The sequence below is a fragment of the Oenanthe melanoleuca genome, chromosome 6 (genome assembly GCF_029582105.1).
Source record: "Oenanthe melanoleuca isolate GR-GAL-2019-014 chromosome 6, OMel1.0, whole genome shotgun sequence".
Lineage (NCBI taxonomy): Eukaryota > Metazoa > Chordata > Aves > Passeriformes > Muscicapidae > Oenanthe > Oenanthe melanoleuca.
The window spans coordinates 14,867,929-14,886,502 of NC_079340.1; the positions used below are offsets into that span (position 1 = coordinate 14,867,929).

An 18,574-nucleotide genomic window follows, 5' to 3' on the forward strand; every position below is an offset into this window, starting at 1 on the left:
CTATGAGATCTAGACTAATGGTGCTCTACAAATTGCTTGTAGGAAGCACCCACTATCCTCATATTTCTACTGAACTCTTCAGCACAGCTAAATTGCTCTTTCTTCTTGTTCACAGTGCGTAAGCAAGAAATCATTAAGATAACAGAGCAGCTGATAGAGGCCATCAACAACGGAGATTTTGAGGCATATACGTAAGTAGAGATGCTTCCTGACAGGTTGTTTATCAGTTTGTGTGCAAGTGATGCTCTGGCTCCTGGGTATGAGGAGCTGTCACACAGTCAGGCATGGTAAAAGGTTTTATCCTTCTTAGCCTACATCAGTTAGGAGTAAGGGATGGAGTAGTAGAGCTCTAAAGAAATATCAAGTCAGGTATGAAACAGCAACAGGAACCACAATAGGAAAATGTCCTGGGTTTGTAGGAAAAGTACAGGGGAGGGGAATGAGAGGAGCAGAAAGAAAATAAAAGGAAAATCAGAAGCCTAAAGGTTTATTTCATGTGAAATGCCATCTAGTTGGCTCCTTGAGTTGCAGTAGGGCTGAGTCTTCAGGAACTTACTTCTTGGAGCAGGGAGATGTAGTTAGGTGGACACAGGGTGTGAGTCAAATGGTATACCAGCGCTTCACTTTGTGAATAGCTCTTAGGCTCAAATGCAACCTATAAGGCTGTGCTGCTTTTCTTTGCAGAAAAATTTGTGATCCTGGCTTGACCTCATTTGAACCTGAAGCACTGGGAAACCTGGTTGAAGGAATGGATTTCCATAAGTTTTACTTTGAAAACTGTGAGTGGGTAGATTTGGTAACTCCAACACCTTTCTCTCTACTCTTCCTTTACGTCACATTTGGGAGGGAAAATCAGCTTTGTTTTTACTGGTTATCAGAATAAGCAGGAACTTGACTGTGCTTGGGTTGTGATGCATTCATAAAAGCCAGCAGCCTTTCTGTCAAAAACCCTGTTCAGCAACAATTTCAATTCTAACCCCATATCCCGTCACTCTAGTCATACAATCTGCCAGAGGGAAATGTTTTGTACCTGGCACGGACTTCAGGAGCTTTAAAAGTTTGAGGCACTGGACTTCTTACTGATACTAAAATGGAAAAAAAAAAGATCAGATTTTGGTGAAAATATATGTTTGGGATAGACATACTGAATGGTCAGGCATAAAGATGCTTTCACTTTGAGTTTCTGGTTTCAGATCTCTAACACGTCATGAACCTTTAACATAGATATAAGGGTCACCTTGTCAGCTGGGGCAGGAAAGAGTTGGGAGAAGTGCTATCATTTGTACTGTGGGATTTGTCTCCCTTCCTGAATGTCTCCACAGGGTGAGATAATTGAAATTTAAATCCTGAGCTGGTCAATCTGTTTTATTTCTGGGGTTACGTCAAGATCCTTAGTATGGGCAATATGTAGTTCTCTAAGTATGTAGAGACTTTGTCTCTCCAAACAGCCTATTATGGAGTGATTTTAACACTTCTCCGAAGTTTTTTCATTTTTAATGCTGTCCTAGCTTAAAGATCTCCTGATTACTGACTCCTTTGCCATTACATTTTGTAAGTGAAAGATCTTTCCCCATAACTGAAGACACAGTAGTACTGATGTTGAAAAAGTGGCGAGTATGCTTTACAGAGGAAGTGGGGGCAAAGGGGCCAGGGGATTCCTGGCAGTAAGTGTGCAGTTCCTAAGGAGAACAACAGGTGATAGGGGAAAGAATTTCTTGGATTTTGCCTGAAAAATTGCAGGAGCAATTTTTGTGGTATTGCAGAATCCAGTGGAAGGTGAGTAGAATATAGAAGAGGTTGGAGAATGTGGGACGCTGTTCCTTGTTAGTCATCAAACGAATCTGATGGTTTTGCGTGTCCTGCCAGTGCTGTCGAAGAACAGCAAGCCAATCCACACGACCATCCTGAACCCCCACGTGCACGTCATCGGGGAGGACGCCGCCTGCATCGCGTACATCCGCCTGACGCAGTACATCGATGGCCAGGGCCGGCCCCGCACCACGCAGTCGGAGGAGACCCGCGTCTGGCACCGCCGAGACGGCAAGTGGCTCAATGTGCACTCCCACTGCTCTGGAGCTCTTGCAGCACCTCTCCAGTGAGGATCACATACGGGTATGGCCTCCCAGGGAAGGAGCACATCTCACACACAGCTGAGCCTGCTCTATGGGGGGGATTCAGCATTCAAGGCTCTTTAGCTGGCTGCGAGAGAACCAGGTTTAGTTGTCTGCTGAAAACTTCGGCTTATAGATGGTGTCCCTTTAAGTCCTGTCCTGTCCAGGGTTATCTGCCACTCCTGGCAAATGACAGTCATGTGCCAGACAGGTGTTCCTAGGCATAGGTACTCTTGTAGCAGCTGTGCTTCCCCCCTAGTGCTCATGTCTGTGCTTGGGCAAGCTGCTAATCCGGAGCAGAGAGGAAGAGTATCTCATGTTGTGCACAGGTTGGCCCTTTCACATCTGCCTCTCCATGCTGGGGGTCATTTTGGTGATTATGTCATCTTCTAGAAAGGATATTGTAGAATCCATACGGAACAGTTTCTATGCCGTAAGGGGTAGGGGTTCATATTAATTCATATAAATTTTACCACTGATTTTCTGATAAGCAAAAGCTTTTTAATGTACCGTCTTGAGAAAACTGAGAAGGACAAAGAATCTAAACAAATAATAACATCAGAGGATTTAAAATATCCCCCAATTATTCAGCATTGGAAGAAACTTTGACTCTAAAATATGTAATGAAGAAATGCTTGCTCCTGAAGGACATCAGATCCATTTACTACTTCAGCATTAAGGCATTCTGATTTATTGCCTTAGTGGTTTCTTTTAATTAGATTTACAAAGCCTTTCTGCATCCTTTTGTTTTATGCTGAAATATATGTCACATTCATTTTATAGCCCAAAGTTTCCTAACAAATACCTACAGCTGGGACACAGCCTTTTTTCTATTTAAGGGCAAACACAACAAATATCTACAGCTGGGAGGCAACCTTTTTTTAATGTGGTCATTTAAGGATGAACCACTCAAGTGTAGTTGCTACTTGAGTCCTAGTTCTGTGAACAACTTGGGACTAAGCCAAGAGCAGTTTGTATTCATGTATTGTGAGGTATTCAACCCTACTGAAGGCAATGGGAAGGAATGTGAACTATCACAAGCAAGCTGCAGAGGTCACAGATGGAATTTGAAAAGCAAAAGCCAGTTGGGGGCACCAGAAGCAGGGAAACTTTCAAGAGAGCTGGAAAATCAGCTGAATTTCCAGGAAGTAAGGCAGTGAGAAGGATACAGCCTTTGCAGGAAAACAAAGAAAACTTCCATCAGATTTCTCACAGAAATGGTGAGGGAGATGTGTGTCCTGGGTTTGGATGTCTGTCCAAAAAAAGATGCAGAAGAAATTATTAAATTAAAGATCAGTGTGGCTCCATGGCTATGCCTAGGAGTTCTGAGGAAATTTAGGAATGGAAAGTCTGCTGCAAAAGAGGTATGTTTCTTGGCTGTGGAAATGATGAAGCTCTCCAAAAGTATGTGCTGGAGGGTTTCTGAAAACTGCAGAGCAGAAGCTATTTCCAAACCACAAAATGTTGGTTAAAACAATATTTAAAAATACCCTGTAAACTAATAGAAGTTGAAGTATTTGCATGCATTTCTGAGCTCTGAAGGAGGTGTACCCACAAGCAATTACAAATGGGGTCAGTGTGGGCAGCCCCCATCTGAATGCACTGAATCATTTTGGAGCGGTGTTATCCCATGTGCTATGAAAGCTAAGGATGAAGAATGAATGAGGTGAGTAAGAATGCTTAAATAGAAATTAGTGGTTTCTTCTCACCTGGAAGGCAGAGTTTAGTTCTGGGTAAATCATCTCGAAAGAAAACTGCAGCCAGAAAAGAAGTTTAGTGTTAATCAGAGGACTTCTGTGTAAGGAGAGAGTGGGAATCAAGAAGGGAGAAGACTATAATAGGGGAGATTCTACAACAATTTGCAAACTAAGAAATGGTAGAAAGAAGTGTTTGGCTATACTTTCATGACAGCCTAGTGCTAAACAGACATGAAAAATCCCAAACTTAAAACTGATCAAAGTAAATCAAGTAACTTGGCACAGGAAGGTTAACTAGGAAGGGCCTTTGCTAAAAGCAGTCACTAGGGCAATAATTTCACTAAATTGCAGAAAAGCTCATGCATTTGTTTAAATATTAAGAAAGTTCAGAGACAAAGTTACTGAAGGTTTGAAAACTAAAAACCTTAAGAAAAATAAAATTACCTTTCAAAGTCAAGGCAAAAGCCAATGGAAAGTGAGGCAGAAAATGTTCGTTAGGAACATTTGAGTACCCCTTAGGAAACCTCTTCAACTTCTGGGTCATGGCTATGAGAGAGTGGGCCCAGGGCTGCTCCAAAGCAGCACGTAATACATTTTAGCAATTAGTTAATGTTCATTGGCACACTCAGCCACCCGGAAGGGGAAGTGAATGCCTCTTATCTTTAGAGCTTTCCTCATGAGCCCCAGTTTGTCATGTTTTAGAGGTTTCTACCTACACCAAAGAATTAGCATGTAGAAAACTTGGTATTTTTAATTGTGTACAGCTAATGTATGGCTTTATTTCCTTCCATTTTCCATCCTGTTCTCTCCTCTCCTTTCTGGGTGGACACTACCTCTTCCTGACTGCAGCAACTTGTGGAGATACTCAGCTGGAGGGCAATATCTTCTTAGCAAGCAGCTCTGGAGTGCCTGAGTGACAGCAACGGTCATGTCTGTTTTGACGTTAAAAAAATAAATACAAATTACAAACAGGCAGCAGCCAAATGCACGAAACCCTGCATGCATCTGATGCTCCGGGCACTGCCTTTCTGTTGTTTTCCATGGATCCATCGTGTCTGTTTCTGCTGTACGAAGGTGTTTTTAAATCTAAAAAAAAAAAGACATGTTGTTTGTATAAAATAATGAAAAACAGGAATAATGCTAAATAAATGACAGATTATCCAACATGCCCCCTCCCCCAGGGCTAAGAAAGTGGCAGCAGCCGGAACATCTTTCAGAAATGAAGTAAGGGGGAAAGCAAAAGTGAAGGAGAGAAAGAGAGAGGGAGAGCAAGAAAGGAGGCGGCTTGAACAGCGGATGGCTGAACTGTGCTCCGCAAAGCCATGGTGGAAGTTAATACCGAATTCGGGCTGTGCTGCAGCTACTGTCGGTGAGAGGTGGCAAGGAGACCCCAGAGGAGCCAGTGTGAAGACTGGGGTTCAAGAGAGAGGAGGTGCTTCTCTTCCTGTTGCCCAGCAGTCTGACTTCAGCCTGTTTCTTCTTCGATTTCTGCACAGCAAGAACGCTACGGAAACCTGGTTGCTCGGCTGCTGGATCCCAAAACAGACATTTTTTCTTTTTTCTTTTTTTCTTTTTTTTCTTTCTTTTCTTTTTTTTTTTTTTTTTTTTTAAGAACTAAAGCAAAATGGAATGTTGATTTAAAACTAAAGATGGAAGTAGGGATTTCAAAATGGGTTTAAGTGAATATAACTTGAATAGAAGCTTGCTCTTTAGTGATACTGGTTTTAGAAACAGGCACTACCTGGACAAACATTGAGTTTTGGAGCCAGCTTATTTAATTTAATAAAACAAAAAAACATTTCATTAAGAGCAGAGATTTTAGAGGAAGAGGGTATGGGATTGTTTGTATGGGATTTTCTATTTTTTTTTCCTTTTTAGTAGCATAGTTGGGATCCACAGTGCTGCAGAACATGTGTTCCTTAGGAAGCAGACAAAAAACTTAGTGTTATGTTCTTCATGAAAACTTGCACATACACTCCTATATGAGGCATAAATAGTGTGTGTTTTTTATACTGAAATATATGCACCCGTAGAATTAAAGGGGTTACCTGGCCTCCTGTTTGATTTGTTGGTCTCCAGTAAAATAGCAGTAGGAGCCAGCAGCCCCAGCCAGGTGCTTCTCCCCATCACTAACCCATCTGATGTTTGTAAGTGTCATGTTTCCTAGTGTTTATTTGGGTAATTTTTCTATTTTTTACAGTGATGTTGTAACACAGAAAACTATCAGATCAGAACCTCAAAAGCTGCAGCTGAAGGAATCCAGGCCACCCCCACCCCGTGTTGCCTCTGGGTGTTAGAGGATACCTCATGAAGCATAGGGGAAAGGGAATGAGCACGTGATCTGATATTCGTCCTTTGGGCCAATTCATCTTCCTTTCTTTTCTTTGCTGCAAAAGGAGTTCAGTTCCTTTATTCATTGGGTGGGGGAATGTGGAAGTGTTTTGTTGACATTACCAAGGAGGGAGCCTAGCCCCAAGAAGAAAATGGCCTTTCTGATGGGGTTTGTCTTGACCAAGGGAAGGCATCACTTGCAGAAGTTGGAATGGGTTTTTACCTGAATTTATCAACCCCTAATAATTTTTTGGATCTCTAGAGGGAGTTAAAACGATTGATGCCTTGACAGCATACTAAGTGTGTGGCAATCTTTTAGCAGACTATAGAAGAGAAGAAAGACAATTTGGAATTTTAATCCTTATTCAATAAAATGCAGAAAATAAAAGCGTTTGCATGAAGTGGAGCTGTCACTTTGCAGCAGATAGCACTCTGCTCCCTTTGTTGGGGAGGTGCTGTCCCACATGAGGATTAGATCTGATGAAGGAAAAGACCATCCACACTTCCCAGGTTTGTTTGAGCAAACACCCTTTTCTTCCTCCCTCCACTATCCCAGGGGAGGAGTGAGGAGGGGGTTGAACCCATGGGGGTGCAAACACTAGATTTTATTATTTGAAAACATTTTTCAGACAGCACTAAGCTAGTGAGTGAAGTGGAAAAGCAAAAGCCTTGATATTTCATTCAGAAATTTTTAAGCCACAAAGAAAGCAAACAGATTACAATTATGCCATTTAAAAAAGATTAATACAAAACAATATGCATGCCTTCTTTCGGTCTGATCTTCCTTGTCTCTTTACCTGATGATTCTTAATAGCTAAAAAGAGAACCCTCTGTATTAAGTATATGCATCTTTCAGAGAAAACTTTAAAAGAACAGAACTGTTGGATTTTTTGTTTTGCACAGTCTTGGAGACAAGCTCCTTTGGATTTTTTTTGTTTGTTTTGTTTCCTTTTAAGTTAATGAGAACCTTAGCTTGGTATGGCCATTATCAAACACAGCTGTACACCTTTAGCATTCTTAATGTTCTCTTATGGGGCTAATGTAAGCATCTATATAATATATATTATAAATATCACATTTTAAACAGGAAATGGAAGGCATTTGATGCAGAATTTTTGCATGATATAGAAATAATTAAAGTTAGCTAGTGTTTGTTTGTTTGGTCTGAATGTTGGTAGAACCTTCATAGCTTTGTTACAATGAAACCTTGAACTGAAGATATTTAATAAAATAACATTTAAACAGTGGAAAGTTGGAGTGTCACATTATTCTCCTAAACCATGGAACAGTATGAAATTGGTACTTCTGGGATAAGAATCAATTGACAGAGGAGGTTTTTTTTCTGTGTCATCTAAAAATGTAATGTTTAAAAAGTTAAGTGGCACCATACATACAAGGGGGGAGAGGAGAACACTGGCATTAAAAACAAAAGGATGATAGAACCTGTTAAAATTACCTTTATGGCATTTCCCTGACAGACCAGAGATAGCCTGATCCTTGGCAAATCTATGCTGTTACTTCCTTTCCTGGTCTTTGTTTTTCTTACCAATATTTAAGATTCCTTGTGGGAGGAGCTATCTTTCTGTTTGGTTTGCCTGATTTAAACATGCTGATCTCAAATTGTGTTAGTTAATTGTCAGTAGTCTGTTTTGTGTACTAGCTGGGATGCTCCTGCAGAGGCACAGAACTTGTCAGGTCTACAGTGTAAGCAGCATTTCTTAAGAAGTTAAAAGATAGTTGGATTTAACTTGTTTTGTTCTCATACTGCTTCTCATTGTTAGCATTTCATGTCTTGGTATTAGCGTTTAATGTATGCCCCATTAAGTAGGCTTTGTCTCAGTCCCACTCAGGCCTTTGCTGCTTTGCCATTTCGGTGTTATTTCCCACCTTGCGGCTCTCCCCTGCTCTCGAGGGCAGGTGGCTGAGCCGTGGGGCTGCAGCGGGTGCTCCCCGCGCCCTGTACCGAGCCCTGTGTGTGACAGAGATGCTTATGGGCTTCTCCGGTCTGTGCTACCCACCGGCCTCGCGTTTGGCACAGTTCCTGCTGGGATTGCTGGCGACACGCATCTCGTTTTGGCACTGCCTGCCGCCGAGGCTAAGGGGCTCCAGCCAGCATGTGGCCCTACACTTGGCTGGCCTGGCTGGCCTCCACGCCCTGAGCTCTTCCCAGGTGTGTCTGGGAAGCGCAGCAAAGGGGAGGGGGTGGCTTTGCCTTATCACTGAAAGGGAGTTCATTGTGCTTAATCCCCTTTAACTGCAGCAATTACCCAGTAAATGGGTGTCAGCTGTTGCTGCTTAAAGAGATGATTACTTTTGCTGCCTGATGAAACAGGAGGAAAATATCGTCCTTATTGTTTAAAGGGAGAAGGTAAGAGTTTTACAGTCTATTTTACTGGGACTGAAGGCAATCTGCTTGTGCCCAGAAGAAATGGCTCCTGCTATTTTGGGAGCAAAGAGATATTCTGCTCTCATTTCTGACATATGAGGCAGGAGCATTCGTCAGGTAAGGTTTCTCCTGAAGCAGTTAATCCTGTCTTAATGATCTTTGAAGAAATGTTGCAGTATGAGCAGATAAGCACTAGGAAGGTACTCATAAAATTTGTGATGATCTCCCATGTTTTTAGTAGCTCTTTTAACCAGGATAAGAGTAATTTAAATACTTACTGAAAGCAAAATAGTCAGATTAACACTCAGGTCAGGAATATTTATTGTAGCATATATATGGGGCCTGTTTTATGTCTTATGTTTTAGCTGATAGCTGAGATTGGGAGTGGTACTTCCCTGCATTGTAATAGCTCCAGTATTGAGCTATCAAACAGGGATACTCCCAGAATCTTACTTCCCAGTATGCTGGTTAAATTCTGCTCATTTTATTAGATGAAGCTTTTCCATCTTCCTACTAAAGACAAGTGTCTGAGCATGGTTTTTTAAGTTCCCTCCCAATTTATGCACGTGCATGATTGTATACATAGGTGGATTACTCTATGGGAGACCTGTAATTGATGGTAGATTTTATTTATGCCCAAGTAGATTTCCTTTAAAGTAGGATTGCTCTGCTCTCACTTGCTGGGCTAGTGACACAAAGGCCTGGCAGGATGTCGCTATGCATATAGTATCTATGAGATGTGGGGAGAAGCATGAACAGAACAGGACCCTGAATGCCAATATCCTTTCCATTTATTATGAAAATTGTTACTTCTCACTTATGTGTAATTGGTAGAGCATTTGACTAATGATTGGATTTGTGTTCTGGTTTTGATTTGCTGTGGCTTTGTGGGGTGACTGCAGATAAGTGTTCTCCTGTGCTTCAGCTTTCGCATTTGTCCATGCAGACAGTAAGCCTGACCTCTGTAGAAACCACTGTAAGAGACTGTGCTGCAGAGCAGCTATTGCTGCTATACATCACAAAATTTTTTTTTTTTTTTTTTCTTTGCCTGAGAATTTGAAAGGTTTGGGACTGCAAATTAATGCACCTGGAATGCTTGTTTATTTTGGTTTGGTATACATTTATTTAAGAGTAGGGAAAGGTGATCCTTTGGGGGCACTTAAAGTGGCTTGAGTGGAGGATTATGAATTTTTCCCTTGAGATCATTAGTGCCTGAGAACTCCTCACCTGCCAGAATGTCCTCTTTGCCTGCTGGTAAGGAATAGGAATTTACTGGTTGGTGTGTAGTACTCTGAAGAATTTTAAGCAAATTTCTTATGTACTTAACAAGTATTAGGAAACAAAAATGCATATATTTGTGGTTTTTAAGGCAGACTGGCTACAAGGAAAAGATGGATATAATAAAGCTAATAAAATCTCATTCTGAAAGCTTTTTGTGCTAGGAGGGTCCTCTAAAGCACTGGTGGATGGGGAAGAGGGAAGGGTGGTTGTGCTTAATCTGTGGCAATTTATATAATTTTATCATAATTATCCACAAATGGATGGGCAGGTGACATTTATTCACAGAAAACCATTTTGTTAATGCATCATATGACTGCATGTTGGCAGACTTGGGATTTGGCCAGTACTTGCAATGAAATACTGTCTCATCATGGTTTATTTCTCCTTCATGCTTCTGTGGGAAAGAGTAGTGCTCATACCAACAAAGGACAGCCTGCAAAAATGGCACCAGGGCTCTGCTTAGAGGCTTGTTTACATTGGAACATGTTATAGGTTACATCAGTAGTCAGAGCAGTGCTACTGCCGTATGGTAGTTCCTGTTCCAGAAAGCATTTGTTTGTTTTTTTTCTTACTACTTGTCTAGGAGTTCAAAATAAACTGAAAAAATTACTTATACAAAAAAGATATGTTCTACTAAAGTGACATTTGAAATTTATTGCTTTAGATGTAGCATATTTTTCTTGTATAAAAAAGGCCCAAACTTGGCATAGATAGTCTTAAATGTTTTAAAGAATTGTAAACAGATTTCAGTCTTGTTCATTCCAAAACAGTATTAATGCTGAAATAGTTTTATCTATTGTAAGTTAGGAAGTTTTAACATCTTCAAATCTGTTACAATATCAGTAAAAATCTTCCATACCTATTAAAAAGACTGTATTGAGCCTCAACAGAAACGGCAGAACTTCTAATCTTTGACTTTCTCTTTAGGAAGAATCAGGCCTGAGCCATTAAATGGAATATCCAGGGAAAGATGGTTTATGTAACCTTAAGAGAAATTGCTTCAGTGAAGTGCAATGTTGCCAGGGATAGCACATGCTAAGTGAGATAGGCACAGAGCAATATGATAACCTGGAAGATGGGAGTCATAAAGCCAAGCACTCAAAGTGGTTTGCAGTGCGGGGAAGAGAGCAGAGATGCCAGATGGAGTTGAAGGTGTCTTGCAAGAGAGTAGAGCAAGGTACATAGGAGGTAGCTAGAAAGGCAGTAGGATATGGAGAGTTGTTTTATGGTGAAATGAGAAGGAAAGCAGGTGAATTCTGTGCTGGTCATTTGAGGAGCCGTTCGGAGAGATGGGGCATATTTTGGGCTAATTTTTTTCATGGCACATTTAAATGGAGTTTTAAGCTGATACTCTTGCACCTGTATAGCAAACTATAGTGTACAACATACCCTCCTGTCACTGATTTCCCTCCCTCACTGTAACTGAGATGGTTGGACTGAAGAAAAGACAGGAGCTCCCAGAAAATACTTTTTTTTTGTTTTTTTTTTTTTTTTAAACCAGAATATCAAATTGTACTTTGAAATAGTAAGTCCTATTTTGCAGAATATATGATAAATGCTAGAAGCACATGACACAAAGTGCTGAGCTGCCACATAGTCTCTCTCTGTTGGCTAAGATTTGATCAGCTGTTTTGGAAAGTGCAATGTCTGTGGTAGACTGGGCATCACCTGTTGCTGCCACGCTAACTTTGGGATGGCTGCAGGCAGGGGGCCGATATTAATCTGATGTGAGCACTATGGCATGTGTTTGGATTAACTCAACAGAAATGCAATCACGTGTTAAAATACGTGCTGCTGGGTATTTTGGCAGCACAGACCTGTGCGATGTGACTGCAGGTGCTGGGAGCAGCTGCCTCATCAGACTCTGCTGAGGTGGGGGTGCTGTCAGCCAGAGGCACAACAGGGCTTTTGAAGCACGCTAAGATATGATTGCTCATGGCTTTGTCTGCTTTTCTTCAGTTATTTGATTCACCTGCTAACATGGGCTTAACGGGCATGCAGAAGCCTGGTCAGTGCTTCAGATGCAAATTGATTAGCTGAAGATTAAAAGCCCTCTATAAATGTATCCGTAAACCACAACTTTCAAGTTTTTAAACTTTTTGACCGAGGAGCAGGTTCCTGTACAGCGAATTTACATATTTCATTGCTTTTTTGAGGGTTTTCTGAGAACTATTCACAAGGTGTCAGCAATCCTCTGACAACAGGTTGGGAAGCAGTACATTGCCAACGTGAGGCCTTATTCCCTGAGCACTTGCTTTCCCTTTGCTTGCTCCTCTGCTGTCGCTTTTGACTGCACCGGGTCGAAGTCGTGTTAATCTGTCCCAAATGCTCGCAGTCTGCGGCATGGTGGGTTCTTTCTCCACAGCAGATCCAAAATCAGGACCGTGTAATAGCATTCCCAGACTACTGTCCACTCCTCCAGCCTCCCCTGAGAATGTTTCTGTGATGTGGCTTCACATCCCATTCTGGCTTCTTACTATAATTTCCTCCACCTCTTTAACGTAGCAAATTGCACCGTGCGTGTTGGTGTTTCTCGGGAGGCTGCTGCCGGCCGTGTCACGGCGGTGTCAATCCCTATCGACTGCTTTCCTGGCATCCCACGCCTTCCGCGCTGTCGGGAGCCGGGCAGCGCCGGTCCCCGCTGCAGCTGAGGGCGCGGGCGCGGCCGGGCTGCGGGACCCCGGCCCGGGCCGAGCCCTCCCGGCGGCGGCCCCGCCCCGCCCTCACGGTCCCGCCTCCCCGCGGAAGATGGCGGCTGGGCGGCGCGGCGGCCGCGGCTCCCCCAGCGGCCGGACGGACGCGCAGCGCCCCGCAGCCGGCGGGCCGTGACCGGCCTGAGCGCTGCGAGCGGCGCCGGGGGACGCCCGTCCGCTCTCCCTGCGGGACCCGTGCCCTGCCCGCTCGGCGGGGCCTCCTTGCGGCAGGTGAGGTGAGAAGGAGGAGGGCAGCGCGGTGGCGGCGGCATGGCCCGGTCCGGCTGGGCTCGGCTCGGAGGGCGGCGGGGCAGAGCGAGCGGGGCCGGGGGAAGTTGTGCCGGTCGGGGGCGATGGTCACGGGTGGGGGCGGTCTGTGAGGGGCCGGGGCGTGGGCGGAGGCGGGGGGGGGTCGGGCGGTGCGGAGGTGCTGCCCCCCGCCCCGGAGCCACCTGTGCGGCTGGGGGTCCCCGCCGGGAGCCGCTCGGGGGGCCCGTGCCCCTGCACGGTGCTCCATGCCGGCCGTACCGGGGCCGAAGATTTCGCAGCCCTGCCCGGCTGCATTTGTCGGGCCCCCGACACGCGGCTGGGAGCGGCAGCCCCTGCCCCATCGCGGCTGCCGCCCCTCGGAGCCCCTGAGCTCCGGCCGCCGGCGGGAGCGGGTCCTGGGCCGGCGCTGCGCTCCCCGCCTCGCTCCAGCTTTGTTTACCCACGGCGCCGTGCCGCGGGCCGCGAGGCTGCCGAGCGCGGCGGGACCGGCGCCGGGATGGTCGGCGTGCACCGGGGCAGGGGATGCTCCTGTCCCCGTGGCGAGGCTGCGGCTGCACTGCCCGTGCTGCTCACGCTGCTGCCTAGGGGCTGCGCTCAGAGCAGGCCAACCGAGGGTACAGTTGTGCTACTATAAAGACAACAAAAATTACATACAGAAAGCTGATGGAACGTGAGGAATCGTTCCCGTAGTATTCCCCATCTTATTTTAGTTGTTAAAACATTTTTGCAGCAGTAAAGTGATAAATAAAAGCATGAGACATCCCTGTTTGCTTAGACAAGAGTGAGTAAACTGCGGTGCCTGAATTAGAAGTGAGCAAATGTCACACATCTGAATTCAGCCACAAGTTACGCTGCTCCACACTGGGATCCTTTGTGACCAATTTTGCCAAAGAAGTATTCAGAGTTGTTAGTTGTATGTGCATTTTTCATTAGGGAATGTAATGTTGTCTTTTGTGTCAGAGGTAAACTAGAAACTTCTGATGAGTTGTTCAGGTTATGTACAGTCAATTATCTGTGGTAATTGGGCTGGGAAATTTTGGATCATGGCAGTATGGAGGGACACATCATGGACAGAAACACCCAAAGAGCCAGAAGAAGTTAGAAGCTTAGCATCAGCCCCAAGAGTTTCTTGGCCTGGGTGCCCACACGTGCTGGCTCTGCACCCTGCAGAGATCCCAAAGCCAGGCCCTGCAGAGCTGCTGCGCAGACACCCAAGGCGCTCTGCCCACCATGGGTTTGTGCAGTGTTTTTGCATTGGGCTTCTCAGTGCAGGTGTTTTCATGGTGCCGAGGTCACTGATCTGCTGACAGAATGGACATAGAAAGGCATTTTAGTTTGTTCTTCACCCTGCACAAAAGTGATTGTGGTGTGTTGAGATTGTTGGTTCCAAAAACAGCCTGACTCCAGTAGACCAGTTTTGAGCCAGTGGAAAATCTCTGGCAAACAGCATAGAATGGTCTGAAAACTTTCTGTTCTCAGCAGCTGTGAACAAGTACATGTCTCTTACAGTTATTATCTTGTCCAGTTGCTGCTTTCTTCTTAAATTTTTCTTCCTTATCCCAAATTCCTCTTTTTGTTAGTTTCTTAAATTTTAGTTTTTGTTCTTCTCTAAGCACATGGTACTCTTTTCCTTGTTGCTTCTTGAACATGGTTTCCTAAAGGCTCTTCTCTTCCTTTGTTTCAGTATTTCTTCAGCGTTTGTAAAACTACGAAGAACTGAAATTTAAAAAAAAAAAGGTGCAGCTCAGAATGAGCTGAGAGCAAGGACACAGAGCAGGAATAGTGGTACATCTGTCCATGTCAAGTTTTTTTGCTCCATGCAGAAATGACTTTTGCTTGTGGGTATGGGTTCTCAGACTGGGTGTCAGAATGGAGAATGGGGGCAAATCTGGCAGCAAAATGAGATTGTGATGCAGAAAAATTGAGAGCCAGTATTTTGGGGTATGGTATAATATGTATGATTGTTTATCAGGATGTGACCATGTTCCTGGGCAAGCTGTGTCTCCCAGCAGCATCTAGTAGTGCAGTGATGGTGGGATCGCTGCATGAATCTTGCATAGAACATGTTTCACTGTTCTGCCTAACCTTCAGTCTGATCTGCATCAGAATTCATATAGGGGCCTGGTAAAAATAGTTTGAGCCTACTTTTGTATTTACATTTATAATTCCATGTTTGTTTGTTTGTTTTTTTTTTAAATGGGGGAAGGGAAAATAACCAAATGCAGCTGAGATTTCTGTGTGTCCTGAGCCACAGCCTATCTCCCCATCACTGAGCCTTGTTTCAGAGGATTGAATGGCTGTTTCAGATCTCTCTGTGGTATATCTGGAATATGTGGTGATTCTCTGAGCAGAGCTGCATAGATAAGATAATCCATTTCATTTTAATTGGCAGAGTTGTTTACACATGATCTCTTGCTCATTTTCCTCTTTTAAAGGAATGCATATCTATCCCTGATTACAGCTCAGGTCAAAATCCCTCAGCACTTGTAGCAAATCTCCTTTAATTGGTCTCATTTAGCTCTCATAAGGTTGTGTTTTAATTCTCACTCTTCCGAATCCTTTTCCCCAATCTGTAATGTAATTCATTACAGGATATTTTATAGACAAGGGAGCAGCCTCTGGCTGTCAGCAACCTTTGCAGTGTATCAAATTTCCAGCTCAACAGGCAGCTGCAGAGGAGTCTGTGGGTGTAAGGCAGTGATGCTGCAGCAGCAGCACACAGGCAGTCAGCGGTGGCGGCACTGGGCATGAGTGAAGGGTTTGTCCTGGATTCTGGAGATAATTGGGGTGAATACTCCTGTTTGCTCTCTCTGCTTCTCTAGTCTTATTCTTGGTTCGCTGATACAGGGGTCTTTGAGTTGTTCTTTTTTTTTCCTTTCTAGCTGTCTTTCCAATCCCTTTGTTTCAAGGCAAATACATACAAGTTGCTGCTGTTTTCATGACAGGCTTTGAGCAGCACAGGAGTGGTGGAAGGCAAGTACTGGGAACATATTTCTAGAAGGCCCAAAGCAACGTTAGCTGTCTTTAGAAAATTCCCTGTGACTTTGCTGAATACAGTTGCTTTGGTTAATTGAGCATAATGCAAAGAGGTGAAACTCTGCATTTCATTGTGCTTGTGCTGAGGCGTTTCACCTCTGGCCTGTAACAGCACAGTCTGCAGGCACCATGGGCCAGTGCACCTCCTGCCTGATCTCTGGGTGTTCTGACATCAGCTCTGAAACTCAAAGTCTGGGATTTGTTTTTCTTTTTTTCATGCTGTGCCCTCTGCCTTTAAACTGGCAATTTTCCCACTACACAAAATCAGAAGAGACCATGTGCCTTGGCTTCAGCTGCTGGAGATGGCAGGCTGTGTGGTGCAGCAGTGAAGGTACAGACAGACCTTTTGCTTTGCTGATCCTGCTCTGGAAACAGGAATCTCTAGTAGAGCTGTGGAGCACAGTTGTCCTAATTCACCACTGAAAGGTTTAGTGGAGTGTATAGATGACAGCCCTACCTATTCTTCCTGTATAGTGATATTTGAAGGTCTTTGTCCTCTGGCAGTTGCTGTGTGGGGACTGTTTTTTGATATAGACCCATATCCTGAAAAGAAATTATATAGATCACTGGACTCCGTCCATATGTGCTCTGTTAAGTGCAGTAGGACTCTCTAGACATGAGCAATGAATTAATCTTCTGCACCAGGAAGATAGCCTCCATCACGTTCTTCCCTGCTCTAGTATTTTTTAGTCAGCTAACTGATTTAGCAGTGAAAGTGAGGGTTTTGGTAAGATTGTAAGTGCAAGTTTGGACCTTCTCAAAATACTTGTGGCTTATGCTGGGCAGTATAACAAGATATGTTTTCACAGAAGTGGGATTTGCTGTTTGCTTGTTTTTTAAAGCTGCCCAAACTCTTCAAACAAGGAGAGGGATGGGCATGCTCTCTCTCTTTAGAAGACTCAGCCTGCTTTTCAATTTGTCAAGTAAAATGAATAGTGCAAAATAAGAAGGGACAGCTTCATGCAACACTTGCTTACATACTAGCAACATCAAGAAGGTGTTTGGAAATACCTGTCTCTTCCAAATGTGTTTGTAGCTGTGTGTAACCGCAGCTGTTCTTCCTGATGGGGTTGCAGGTGTGGAATATCAACAGTGCTTGCAGCTCTTCTCAGACTGAAATGTTAGCACCTTAACTTAGTCTATGATAGTGCCTTTTCTTTCCATTAAGTGAATTTTATATTTGTCATTAAATACAAATTATGAAGTTATGCATTTAAAGTAACAGTGATCTGATACCAACATTCATATTTTTTCCTCCAAAATCAAAGGAGGTTGAAGGAGAGATACATTTTGTCCTTTGTTCAGTGTACAGGGCTTGTGCAGGTCCTAGTGCTGGTGGTCCCTGTGCTTTGAGTGTCTCACACTGCACTTAACATCCACAGCATTTTGTCACATGTTTTTAGTGTGGAATGGAACTTAGGGAGTGTGGAATACAGTTGTACTGCACTAGACTGATCTGTTTTCTCTCAACACTGCAGTGCATTATTCTGAGAAATTTTTTTTCCCCCTTTAGAAATATCTCTATTAGTAGAAAAGATTGTCCAGGGCATTCTCTATAAAACAAGAGACAGCAGAGTCTGTTCCCTCCTCTCCTACTTTCCCATCCCAGTACAGTAGCTCACAAGAGGATGCCTCCTCAGGGAGGCTTTCCACAGTAGGGGAGAGTCGGTCATAAAGCTGCATGTGTTAGATGGCACACCACCAAGTCATAGCCCTCTCCAGAGTCAGGGATCACTGCTGATTTTATTTATTAGTGTAAGTTTTTTCTCTGTATTCAGTTGTTGGACTGGGAGCTGGTTTGGTATAACTGATGCAAGAGGAAAGAGGGACAGCAAAATGACAATTTTATCCCTTCTTAATCTCTTTTCGCAGTTCTGGTCTGCCATCTGGTCAGTCTCTTTGAAAGCATACTACCCCAGCACCTTGTCCTTACTCTTCTCTTTTTTTTCTCTAGTCTCCTACATCCTTCAGTTCTGTGTTAGGAACTCTCCAAGAATATTACACTCCTCTGAGTGGGTTGTGTTGGGAGGCTCCTGTGTCAGGACCATTAGATTAGGTGATGGAGCAACTTTTTTCCTTTGATCATGTTTAGGTTTACAGTTCCAGATTATTCCATTAGCGTAATATTTTACTGGTCTTGAAGCTTGTCTCTAATTAATGCTAATTTGCTGGTCAGTACTTCTGAAGTAAAATCAGATATTGCACGTGGGTTTTTAGAGCTCTTCAACAGATCTTAACTCTTACATTTTCAATCACTTTGGTATTAGTTCCTCAAAGGAAACAGTGGAATGATAGGCCTTAACTGTGCTACATTGCAAGTAGTAGAGCTCAATTTAGAAAAGCAGAGAAACTTGAGATTTACTTCAGAAAGGTTAAAAGAACCACAGAACATTTACAAATGTCTATTTTTGTTTTAAGAACCTCTTACTGAATGACTTTGCATTAGCTCTCTAGCCCTTACTGATGCTTTAGAGTGAATGGAAAATTTTGTATCACAAAGGGCTCTTAAAACAGTCAGATTTGGCTTTTCTTGGATGATGAGAGTTGGGCTCATTTGATTGCATGTGAATATATAATATGTAAATACAGCTCAAGAGTCCACATCTGAGCCAGGCACTTTAAGTTCCCTTTATGCTAAGAGTATATTAGGTCACTGTTCATTTCTAAGCCTACCCTAAAGTAGATGTCCAAAATTGTTGAGGTGAATCATTTGCTGGAAGTTCTTTTTTGTTTTTCCACTGAATATATTAAAAACTGAGAATGTCACTC

At 43.6% G+C, this 18,574-nt stretch overlaps 2 protein-coding genes across 10 annotated transcripts in view; both read left to right on the forward strand.

Annotated features, from left to right (window-relative positions):
- The window catches only part of CAMK2G (calcium/calmodulin dependent protein kinase II gamma), a 115,134-nt gene extending 108,201 nt beyond the window's left edge, over positions 1–6,933 (forward strand). For all 7 annotated transcript variants that reach the window (XM_056494351.1, XM_056494344.1, XM_056494343.1 and 4 more), the window contains 4 exons: positions 116–191; positions 685–779; positions 1,867–2,112; positions 4,658–6,933. In XM_056494351.1, the coding sequence (XP_056350326.1) occupies positions 116–191; positions 685–779; positions 1,867–2,099 (404 nt within the window). In that variant the 3' untranslated portion in view covers positions 2,100–2,112; positions 4,658–6,933. The remainder of the gene's footprint in view (positions 1–115; positions 192–684; positions 780–1,866; positions 2,113–4,657) is intronic.
- Positions 6,934–12,541: 5,608 nt separating this feature from the next.
- NDST2 (N-deacetylase and N-sulfotransferase 2) overlaps positions 12,542–18,574 on the forward strand; it is a 128,367-nt gene continuing 122,334 nt past the window's right edge. Inside the window, exon 1 of one of the 3 annotated variants that reach the window (XM_056495014.1) lies at positions 12,542–12,730. The gene's annotated coding sequence lies outside the window, so the exon portion shown is untranslated. Of the gene's footprint in view, positions 12,736–18,574 lie in introns of all 3 variants that reach the window. The other 2 variants (XM_056495009.1, XM_056495015.1) reach the window with 2 other exon arrangements.